The sequence below is a fragment of the Lethenteron reissneri genome, chromosome 3 (genome assembly GCF_015708825.2).
Source record: "Lethenteron reissneri isolate LAM-NWPU_2019-01 chromosome 3, ASM1570882v1, whole genome shotgun sequence".
Classification (NCBI taxonomy): domain Eukaryota; kingdom Metazoa; phylum Chordata; class Hyperoartia; order Petromyzontiformes; family Petromyzontidae; genus Lethenteron; species Lethenteron reissneri.
This window is the reverse complement of record NC_083781.1, coordinates 13,303,223-13,314,065: the sequence shown is the minus strand read 5'-3', so window position 1 is coordinate 13,314,065 and position 10,843 is coordinate 13,303,223. Positions and strand designations below refer to the sequence as shown.

The 10,843-nt window shown below is 53.1% G+C and overlaps 1 protein-coding gene across 2 annotated transcripts; it reads left to right on the top strand.

Moving 5' to 3' along the window:
• Window positions 1-288: 288 nt before the first annotated feature.
• On the top strand, window positions 289-10,718 carry LOC133347097 (B-cell lymphoma/leukemia 11A-like). 2 transcript variants are annotated; one of them, XM_061559054.1, is made up of 8 exons: window positions 289-383; window positions 3,453-3,961; window positions 4,716-4,820; window positions 5,308-5,412; window positions 6,142-6,279; window positions 6,544-6,663; window positions 7,208-7,591; window positions 8,956-10,718. In XM_061559054.1, the coding sequence occupies exons 2-8, from the start codon at window positions 3,481-3,483 to the stop codon at window positions 9,555-9,557; spliced, it is 1,935 nt and encodes a 644-aa protein (XP_061415038.1). In that variant the 5' UTR covers window positions 289-383; window positions 3,453-3,480; the 3' UTR covers window positions 9,558-10,718. The 2 variants fall into 2 exon arrangements, with proteins under 2 accessions (XP_061415038.1, XP_061415046.1); XM_061559062.1 differs by having other exon boundaries at window positions 8,236-9,068.
• Window positions 10,719-10,843: the final 125 nt, after the last annotated feature.

Here is a 10,843-nt window from a genome sequence, read left to right as displayed (position 1 = left end):
CACTGTTGAACTTCTTTTGCACCGTACGTAGCCAACCGTGCTAGTCCCTTGCGCCACTAGTGCGGGGCCCACGTGACTGCAGGGGCGTTGCGCTTTTACCTTTGTAGCGCCTGCGGGACGCAAGCTCAAATGTGAGCCAATCAGTGCTGAGAGATCCCGACCAATCGGCGCCGAGAGATCTCGGCCAATCGGCGCCGAGAGATCTCGGCCAATCGGCGCCGAGAGACGCCGGCCAATCGGCGCCGAGAGATCTTGACCAATCGGCGCCGAGAGACGCCGGCCAATCAGCGCCCGTGTTGACTCGGCAGAGCTCGTCACTAGGTAATGGCGGCTTCGCTCAACGTCTGCGCTGGGATGTAACAGCTGCTGCTGCTGTTTGCCAGGTAACTCCCGACCAACACACAACGCCATTTACGTGAATAGTTTGTTTTTAAAACACTACTTCTTCACTTCAGACATTGGCTTTTTAGCAGTGCTCGATGGTTTCATTGTAGCCACCGGGCCGGCTCTCGGCCTACCCCTCGTCCACGCACCCCCGACCCTTGTCTGATGGCTCTGCCCGGGCTGAGCGCGGGCCCCTGGCAGGGAAACTGAGCCCGGAGGTGGAGAGGCCGGGGCGCTCGCCCACTTGAAAAGCGAATGCCACTGAACTCGCGCTGCTCGCAAATTGCCACCGAACCGATAATTGTTTTTTTTACCCTTTTATCTGGCAACAAAACTGACACCTTTTTTTACATGGAGTCATGTTTGCATTGACCACAATACCTGCGGTCGGAATGCAAACAAAAACACAACTCTGATAATGAACAAAGGTGTCAGTTTTGTTGCCAGATATAAGGGTAAAAACCAATTTTCATGTCTTCCTACTGGCAAAGGAGGTTCCAATGGTGCCACCGAACCGTGCACGGGGTTCCACTCGAGTTGCTGGCGTGTGACCGGCGGCACGGATCGAAGCCGCGAGTGGCTGCGGTGCCTCTTGGGCAGAGGTCGCAAACGGGTTTTGATTCCTTACCCGGCCCCGTACCCGTCCCCTACCAGTACCCTGCCTGGGTACGGGTAGGGTACGGGTATCGGGTACCTGATTGCGACCTCTGGGATGAAGCCACGTTGCAGGCGCGGGTGGGTTGATTCTAGGAACTTGAATTGTGAGAAGAGACAAGACGTTGGGAAATGAGTGACAAACGGTGACTCACCAGTGACTCACGGCCTACCCGTACCCGGCCGCACCAGGGTCGCAAACGGGTAGCCGGGTATCGGGTAGGGTGCGGGTATCGGGTACCCGGTTGCGACCTCTGCTCTTGGCGTCGTGCTTTTGTTGCGGCCCATTTACGACTTTGTTCGTTCTGCTCGTCTCGTGTGGCCGCTTTGTCTCGGCGTCGCTTGTACTTGGACTGTGTGTGCTGTCTGGTGTGTCCTCTGTACAGTCTGTGTTCATTGTATCGCCTCGTTTGTGTTCTGTGTATAGACGCTATGTATACTCGCTTACCGTGCTATTTTATTTAGACCAAAGTGTCCCATTGCGTATATTCAGTCAATCTCGCCTGTTCTGTCTTCCTCGTCTGTTCTATTTCGTATGTATGTTGAACTTCTTTCGCACCTTACGTTGCCAACCGTGTTCGTCGGAGGTGCACTAGACATTCGGTTTGTTCCGTCTGTTATCCGTCTCCACGTCAATGTGTTCGCTGTCCTGTCTGCGTGCGTTGTGCCTCGTTGTCTTGTTCCGGCTGTCCGTCTCGTCCGCAACGTCTGCGGTTTGCACTGTCTTCATACAACGTCTCTTCCTGCCCTGTTTGCTCCGTTTGCGCTGTCTACTTTGTCCCAGTACAGCAGTTCGGTTTTTATTGTGTTCCATTTTGCGTGTAAGTTCATCGGTCTGGTGGATCCCCAGTTTCTCGATACGTGCATCAAAATGTCGCGACTTGAATATGCATGACGACTAACGCGCACGCAATGCGAAAAGTATTCGCTTTCGGCTCATCGTCGCAATGAACGAAACAGAACAAACGATGGAGAATAAACAGTCGTGATGAGACAAAGCAAACAAGAGATAGGACAAAACAGTACGATCTAAACAGAACAAACGAGACGCATTGAACAAACAAAATGAAACAAATTAGACAAATAACTGATAACGTAGTACGAAGCGAGGCAGACACGAAACTACAAATTCGAGTGCAGATGACAGACATCACAAGAGACACTGCAACTAAGACAAATAACGAGTCTCTAATTATAAGCAAGGTTCAGCAGCACAAAGCAGACCTACAGTGCGGACTAAACACCAGGTGAGGTCACCGAGATCAAAGCACAATGTTGGAAGAACCACTGGAACACATCTCCGCTGTTTCACTAAAACCTTGGTGCAACCCGCATGGCTTGAAAGGTGACTGGTGGATCATGAGCACGTGTTTTGGTAAACATTGTTGTAGCCTAAATTTTGATTTAAAGCTTTCGTGACTGCAGGGATTCATATTCTTGGTTCTTTAGGTAAAGTCACGTAGAAGGTAAATAATAAAATAATATAAAACAATAAAAATCATCACACCTGATGATGATTGCTTGTGTTGCAGTCGAAACGTCGTGAGAATTTTTATTGTTTTATATTTATATTATTTTGTTATTTCCCTTGTATGTTACTTTACCGAAAGAACCAAGAATATTGGTGTAGCCTCTGTGCTAGTTTGGTTGAGTGGGAACCCAGCCATAACAGTGCTGGGCTGTCTGACCTCACAGTTTTTTGGGCAATTCCATGAACTTTGGAGTAATCTTTATCATGGGACGCTAAACACACACACTTTATTATGTCGCCGGCTTGTTTCAAAGTGCATTATTCAGTTTCACTGGCGTGTAGCCATTTATATGATGGTTTCTGTGGCATCAGCTCGAGCAATGTTCTGGTCAAGTATTATCTGGACGGAGAACTGCGAGAAGAGGGACCCACACAGCCCACTGTGATTTGATGCAGTGTTGCCTGCGTTACTCTGAAACAGAAGTCATCACATCGCATGCACGCTACCATACGGCAAGTGCCCCGTCTGTTGTACGTAAAACAAAAGAGTGTTTGTAGTAAAGAGTTCTGAAAGGTCTAAAGGACAAATGCTGACGTTACATTTTTTGTGCTCTGACAGTGGTTCTCTATGCAGAGTACGAATGTGCATTCACCATGCTCGCTGCTGTCGGTTCCATTGTGGGTTTTTTGGCATCCGCACCCAGCGCAGTCTCATGGAGCATTTATAATTAGTGCTTCAACATCTTCTCAGAAAAGAAAATGATAAAATTATTTTATAATTAATCTCTTTGTTTGGAAATTGGCATGATCATCGCATCAGGTTTTGCAAACTGTTTCATCATCAGGTTGGAATCGCCACGGCAAATCGACAAGAGAACGGTGTTATTACGTGATTATGGCGTAGACCATTCATGTGTTGACCGTGCATTTCATGGACACGCAGGCCTGCAGTGTGAACCAAATTTCCAGCAATGGCGGCGGTGGCGGCGGCCGCAGTGGTGTCCCACATCAACCCGCGCCAGGACTTCCCGGCGTGGCTGGCCGCTCACGGCGTGAGCCTCAGCGTGGCCGAGGCCGTGGACAGGGAGCTGGGCATCGGCGACTACGAGGCCTTCCTGGCGTGCGCCGAGCAGCCCCACGTCAGGGCCGAGATGTTCGCCGCCGCCAGGGAGCGGCTGCCCTTCGCCTTCTACGCCGTGCTGCGCCGCCTCACCGAGGCCTCGTCCCCCAAGGGCCACGACGGGGCCGGCGGCGGCCTTCAGGCCGCCGGCAACGCGGCGGCGTTCCAGCCGTTCCTGAGCGGCCTCCTGGACGCCATCGTCCTCATGCTCAACAGCCTGAGCCAGGAGCTGCTGCACTCGGCCGAGAGGTTCAGCTGCCTGGAGCCCGCCCTCTACCCCGTGGTGTCGCTGGACGATGGCGAGGGAGAGCACGTCCCGTACCCGGGCACAGGTGGGCGCCGCTTTACACTCTTCTTTGTTGGCGCCGTAGAGACTGTGAGCGGATAAAGGATGTGTGAGAAAACGTGCATCGTGAGGAGTGTCGAAAGCGAGAGTTCTTCATGGAATCTAGGTCTCGTGACGTGACGCCGGTAGCAGTCGGTTCAGTGCTGTACGTGTCGTCGCAGTCGTGGGTCGAGTGACACTCGCCTTGGTGCTGCACCATTTCTCCTGTGTAGACTTGGCTGGAGGCATTCGTGAACCTTAATCTCAATTATAATTGAAGTGTGTCATGGAAAATCTTGATCAATAATTATATTTTAAGATGACCTATGTTAGTTATCATCATTGAAATTATTCACAATCACCCCTAGTTTATATAATAATGTTTACATATTTTGCCGCACAAGGAACTTAATAAATACACTTTTTTAATAAATACACTTTTTTGTTTATCCACTTAATCTGCCGCTGAATAAAAGTATACTGCCTGGGCTATGAGACTGGATTATCACGTTTTTTCTAGTACGCCCATCAAATGTGGATATGAACTTTGCAACTCCAGAAGTCTAAAGTTCACGGCACCAGTCGCCAATTCGATTTGGATTTATTGATTTACTATTTGCTGGACCTTTTGATTTTGCATAGAAGAATGGTGGAATGTGGCAGCAGTTTGGGGGAGGCCTTCATCCAGAAGTGAATTGACCCCAGACGACGACGATGATGATGATGATGATGGAGAACTTGCCCTCTCTGGTGCCCTGCAGTTGTCGACGTGGCCGACGATTACGAAGCGGTGGTGGTGGACTCGTGCGTGACGGAGGAAGCTCAGGACGTGGCTGACGAGGAGGAAGAGCCACTGGTGGAACCAGGTGACGTGCAATCCTGTCGGGATTCCGGGGCGGCATTTTCAGTTGCATTTGTTCATGTCTTGTCGTGCATAGGGGCTGTCACTCGGTCATAGATCTCTCGATAATTGTTTTCGGAATCCATTCTCGACTTGTGTTGCTCAACCATTGTCGGCTGGAAGAGGAGGGCCAGACTAAGTGCGAGCATGTTGGTGGGGAGCGGCGGTGCAACGGTTAGCGTGCTGTGCTACGAAACCGGTGACCCAAGTTCGATTTCCGCTCATGGCCAACGCCAGTGATGATTATCTGAATCGATTCTGGGCCTGCCCGAGGTTGACTCGGCCTCAAATTAGAACCTGGTGCGGTGTGTAAAACCATCGCCACTGGGGAGATGAAAGGTGGCCAGGCGTGATGCTGGCCACCTCCCCTCTCGTGTGCCGTGCTAACAGCACTTGACCCTACAGTCTGTTAAGGCTACACGGGGGATCTTTGTTCTTTGTTCTCCCCGCAGGCGATGGCTCTGCCATGGACATTGTCCCGCATCCCGGCGGGGACAACAGTTCAGGCTGCATGGCGTGGAGGGGAGCTGCCATCAAGTTGGAGCACAACTCCGAAGGTGTCTGGCTCTTCGTCACACACCTCTCGTCACTTTGGGTCAATTCCAAGTGGTTTTAAACAAATACGTTTCGCTACAGGTCGCCTACAGCATTGAATGCTGAATCCTCGCTGCTCTTCCTTTATTGGGATAAATACATTTGTACGTACATGTGAACTGTATAGCAGTTGAGAGCCTCTTGTGCAAGTGAGATCTGGGTTGGAAAGTATGGTGGAACATGTCTCAGCACAGCACGATAAGCAACACAACCTTAAGCATCAACAGATAAGAGAAAAACAGCGATGTTTGAATAATTAATGATAATCATGTCTATGATGGGGACTCCATTCTCTATATTTCTTCAATTGGACTGACTGTAGTATACCGTCATCATCATCCTTTGCCATGTAGCCTTCTACCCTCTCATCCCAAAAACATTTCTTCTGCTGAACACCTTGAACACATGTAACCTACGTGTTAAACTGACGTGTAACCTGTTGAGATGCGATTCCTTTTGGATGCTTTATCCAATTTTTATTGCTACAACAATCACACAACATAGGTTCAGCTATGTATTCCACCGAAAGATCTTGCAAAAGGTCGAGTGGTCTCATAACTGCAGCCCCCCACTCCAAAGCCACCAAGCTCATGTAACAGGTGAGAGTCGCAATGATGTCCGTGCGCGATCGTGATCTCCGCTTGTAATCAAATAACGATCCTCTGGCTACATCTATTTTGTGTCGCCTTTAGCTTCGACGAAAGTGCCACTGGCGGGAGCGGATGAGCCCCGGCAGGAGCCGCCGCCAATCGCAGTTTACGCTGCCAGTTGCGTGAGCACCAAAGAGCTGCTGGCGGAAGTGAAGCTGGAGAAGGATGAGTTCCTGAGAGGTTTGTGACCTATATATATTGCAAGTTAACCCAAAACTCCGCAAATCCACAAGTGGCAAATCCCGATACACGATAGGTAGAAAATGCCACCGCTGCAGTTGAACGGGAAGGGAAAACTCCGCCGATGCATGGCCCCAACTGGCATTGAGAGTGGGAGCAGTAACTCCGCTGGCCACGCAGGCGACGGTGCCCTCCCTTTAGCCGTCCGTGTCGCGAGTCGAAAAACTCGCCTCGCAGCTTTTGGCCTGCGTTGCGTCTTCTCAGACGACAGGGTCGGGTGCCTGGACCAGCGAGAAAACGTGTTCGATGACGGGGAGCGAGGAGATGGAGCCGAGCCCGACGACTGGAATCTGAGTGTGGAGGCGGGGGTCGTCGTGCACAGCGGTGAGTGAGAGCCGTGGCATCTCACGCCCTGCTTAGCGCTGCTGCTGCACCTCCGTTCGCGCGCACGGCTGACGAGGTCTCGCGGTGTATCTTCTTGGTTCTTTCGGTAAAGTCACGTAGAAACTTTACCGAAAGAACCAAGAAGATGAATCCCTGCAGTCCCGAAAGCTTTAAATCGAAATTCCTCGCGGTGTAGTTTAACAAGGTGGAAGGCCATTGAGAAAGCACTGTTCAATGGAGGTTGGACAACATACAATTGAAACTCCTGGAATGATACCGTACGTGTACTCTTAACGATTTAAGATAGTGGGGATGCAACATTCCGTTTGATAACCTCAAACTCCTCAATTATAATTCTTGGTAGTACATTTTTGGTGAAGTCTGTGTGACGATGTGTCGAGCAGAAATTCTAAATCACGAACAACACAGCGCTTGTGAGAGCCGTGATTAAGCGTCTACCCTCCTGTGTTGCTTCCGTTCCCATCGCTGCGTATGCATAAGGTTTATCCTGTCCCCCTCCCCCCCCCCCCATTCGCCTGCGCAGTCGAAATCGGTTCGTCGGACAGCAGGAATTTCATCGGCATGAGCGCCGATTTGGAGATGCCGCACCAGACCGGGGAGCCACGTGAGCAGCCGTTCCACCGCGCCAGCCCGGCGCCGACTGGCCTGGGGAGGGACAGCGGCTGGGTTCGGCGGGGCAGCGTGACGCTCGCGGGAGCGGCGGCGGCGGCGGGACAAGGAGGCAGAGTCGGGGGGGCAGGGACCAGATCGGCCGGGAGTCTGTACGCGCTGGGAGCCAGGGGCCACTGCCACGCGGGGGCGTCGGGGGTGGCGCCCGACCGTCTGGGCGAGCAGCTGCAGCTGTCCCCGGACTCCAGGGGCTTCCAGCCACGTGCGGGAGGCGGAGCAGCCGGGGTCCAACGCACAGGTGAGAGGCGCCTGCAACGGGCACGCTCGCGCACACGCTCTCATGCTTACGGCCGAGTGTGCACGTATGCGCACTTGGGCACACGCTCGCTTACGCGCACCTGCATGGTCACTCGCACACGCAATCTCCAGTACGTAACCATGCACGTACGCATGCAATGATCATGCATGATCACTCCGGTACACGCATGCTTGCACACTTGCAAGCACACGTAGCACTCTCCTCGACAGCATTGATGCCTGGGCTGTAACTTTGATCATTCTCTTCTTGGATGGAACTCTCGTTTCCTCCACGTGTGCAGGAAATGCTCCGAAATGAAATTATCCAAACATTCCAAAATGAAAGAGTTGAGTCAGGGAGGTTTTCTGGGTTGAAGATTTTAAATCAACACCAGATTGTACAGCTCCAGCTGCTAGTCCATTACCACTCGGGATTTCTGGATCACCAACGGAACTGTACAATGGTCACAGCAGACTGCTAATATGACAAAAAGCATTGAAATTTTCTAACTTGAATTTTCTAGCTCTTATGCTCACGGCGTTTTGCTGGCTTTGCGCCGTTGCGGTGTTCTGCTCGTGTTCTCTGCAGCGTGCCTCGCCGGGCAGGGTCCCGTGCTAAAGCTCTACGTGTTTAAATGTAAACAGGTGTCTGGAGTGGCAGGCTCTCTGGAGGTTATAAACCCACAGAGCAGACGTGGACTGACGCGCACGACCGCTGCGAGGACCAGGCTAGCGTTACAGATCTCGCCGCCACCCGCCACGCGCAGCTCCCCGGGAAGGCCCGTAGCGACCCGCAGCCGGGTGCAAGCGGCCAATTGGGCGGCGGTAGCTGGCGCTGGCCGGGGACCACGAGGTCCGAGCGCCACCGCCGCTCAGGAGAGACGGGAGGCGGCGGTGGTGGCGGCGGCGGCGGCGGCGGCGAGCCGTTTGAGATCCTCCCGGACGCCGAGGGGCAGAGCGCGGTGACGCGTGGCTACCAGTGCATGGAGTGCGACGCGTGGTTTCACTACCAGCACTGCCTGCACAAGCACCAGAGGACACACACGGGCGAGAAGCCCTTCATGTGCGAGGAGTGCGGTCGCAGGTTCGCGCAGTCCAGCAACCTGCTGCAGCACAAGAAGACTCACACGGACTCGAAGCCTTACGTGTGCGACCTCTGCGGGAAGAGGTTTTCCCGGTCGTTCAACATGGCACGGCACAAGAGCCTGCACAAGCGGCAGCGGCTCTAGTGTTGCTACGCGGGCCCCCCCCCCCACCCCCCTCCCTCGCAGCTCAGCAGCCCCTGTGCTCGGTGAACGGCGCGGAATAAAAATGTCAAAAGCGGAAGGAAAAACGTTTGTTTATTTTTTTCTTTGTTGTTCGCAGGACACAGGAGGGAAGATTGTAAAAGGGATAAGTGTGCCTTCCCAGGAGTCAATCAGGACAATGTAACTCTGATAAACTATTTCAGAAATGGGAGGGGCCTCATAGATCACGGGGCGACGCCGCTGGCCTTTGCCGGCACGGCGGGGGTGAGCGCGGCGAGCGCCGCCCGGCAGTGCCGCGTGGACGGCTTGCACCCAGAGCCCGTCGGCGCGCGGGCCCACTGCGTCGCCCGCCTGCACCCGAGCTCGGCGCAGCTGCAGCTGCCGTGCCGCATCGCCGTGGAGAAGCCCTACCAGTGCCGCGTGTGCGGCCAGAAGTTCCGGCACCTGCAGTACTTCCGCAAGCACGAGCGCACGCACGCCGGCGAGGTGCTGTTCACGTGCGAGGAGTGCGGCAAGGTGTTCCTGCAGTCGGTCGACCTCATCCGCCACCGGCGCATTCACACGGGCGAGAAGCCCTTCGTGTGCGTCGAGTGCGGCATGACCTTCCGCCTCAAGCACCACCTGCTGGGTCACCAGCAGAGGCACGTCCGCGAGAAGGAGCGGGAGTTGGACGTGGTCATGCTGATGCCCCCGCCCGATGCCGCCGCCGCCACCGAATGAACCCCCCCACCCACCCCCGTGCATGCTGGGTGACGCGATTTGGAAACGCGTCATCTGGAAACTTGGGTATCGAGGTGTGCCGGTTCTGAGCGTGTGTGGGTTTGTCGCTGGATTTCGTTTAACCGTCAGAGACGGGATTCCCTTTGTTCATTTGTTGGTTTGACGCAAGGTTGTCATGGAGCTGCTCGCGAGGTCAAATAAAGGGAATAGGGGCGAGGGGCTCCGCGTGGATAATTTGCCACGGGAGTTTCCAATTTTGCGTCTTCGTGAGAGTCATGGGATTCATCTGTAGGTGTCCCGACCCATGGTTGCGTGTTGGGGAGTTGTGTGAAGGGAGCAGTCCCACACGGAACAATGCGGCTTGGGGCTCGAGAACTCGTGTATAAATTTTGCAAAAGTCCTCCGGCTGCGATTGTCGTAAGATCCGAAATGACGTTCGCAATTTTTAAGTTACTAAGACCTGCCGAGATGGCAACGTCCGGGTCACGTGAGCACGGCTGCTTGCTCAGGGACGATGTCCTGTCTGCCCCACTGCTCCAGCCAACAATCTCGCGCACCATGGCCGCTGGGACGTCACAACACGTGCCCTTCAAGTGGTCTGCCGCCGAGATGAGTTATTACGAGAGAATCATGAGTAATGTTGACACTCATTAACTATGTCACATTGGTTATAAGTTGACTTTTGACTGAGCATAATCTTCGGCTTGGTAAAGTATTCGCTGACAATCGACTTAATAGTGAGTGGTCCTGTCCACCTGTAACTTTTATCCCAACTTAAGAGTGCTTCCAAGTATCCAGTCCCCAATGAAATCGAGTTACGCAACATCTGAGCTTATTTAAATGGTGAAGTTGTTGGGTTCCCGGGCCCCTGGTTATAACAGCTGTTGTGAGGAATCCGGCGGAAGGACGTGATGGGGAGGTGTGACTGCTGTACATGGCACCGACTTTTTATCTTTTGACATTGCTGTGGCGTTGGGCAAAAGTGCAGTGCATCACTGGACATTGATAGATACTGTAAACTCTGCCGCGTGATTGCCATTGATGCTGGGGTTTGAAGTTGCTCTTGTGTACTGTGAGGTTTTGGGTAATTTTTAGCTGTGCTGTCATTTGCTTATAAACGCTGACGATGAAACCGTGTGTGTTGCAATAAATGCTGCATAATTTGGTTTGGTACAAGTAAACTTAAATCTGATTCAACATTCTCGTGGTCGTGTCTAAGCACCCCTGCCTTCAACGACCTCCGCGTGGTCCAACAACCCCCACAATCTGTGACGGCGTGGGGGTGC

What these genes read in the sequence shown, in the direction of transcription:
- LOC133347097 (XM_061559054.1), top strand. Translation starts at nt 3,481, where the DNA reads ATGGCGGCGGTGGCGGCGGCCGCAGTGGTGTCCCACATCAACCCGCGC. An exon ending in CGTCCCGTACCCGGGCACAG is followed by an intron (nt 3,962 to 4,715) that starts GTGGGCGCCGCT and finishes GGTGCCCTGCAG; the next exon opens with TTGTCGACGTGGCCGACGAT. An exon ending in AGAGCCACTGGTGGAACCAG is followed by an intron (nt 4,821 to 5,307) that starts GTGACGTGCAAT and finishes TTCTCCCCGCAG; the next exon opens with GCGATGGCTCTGCCATGGAC.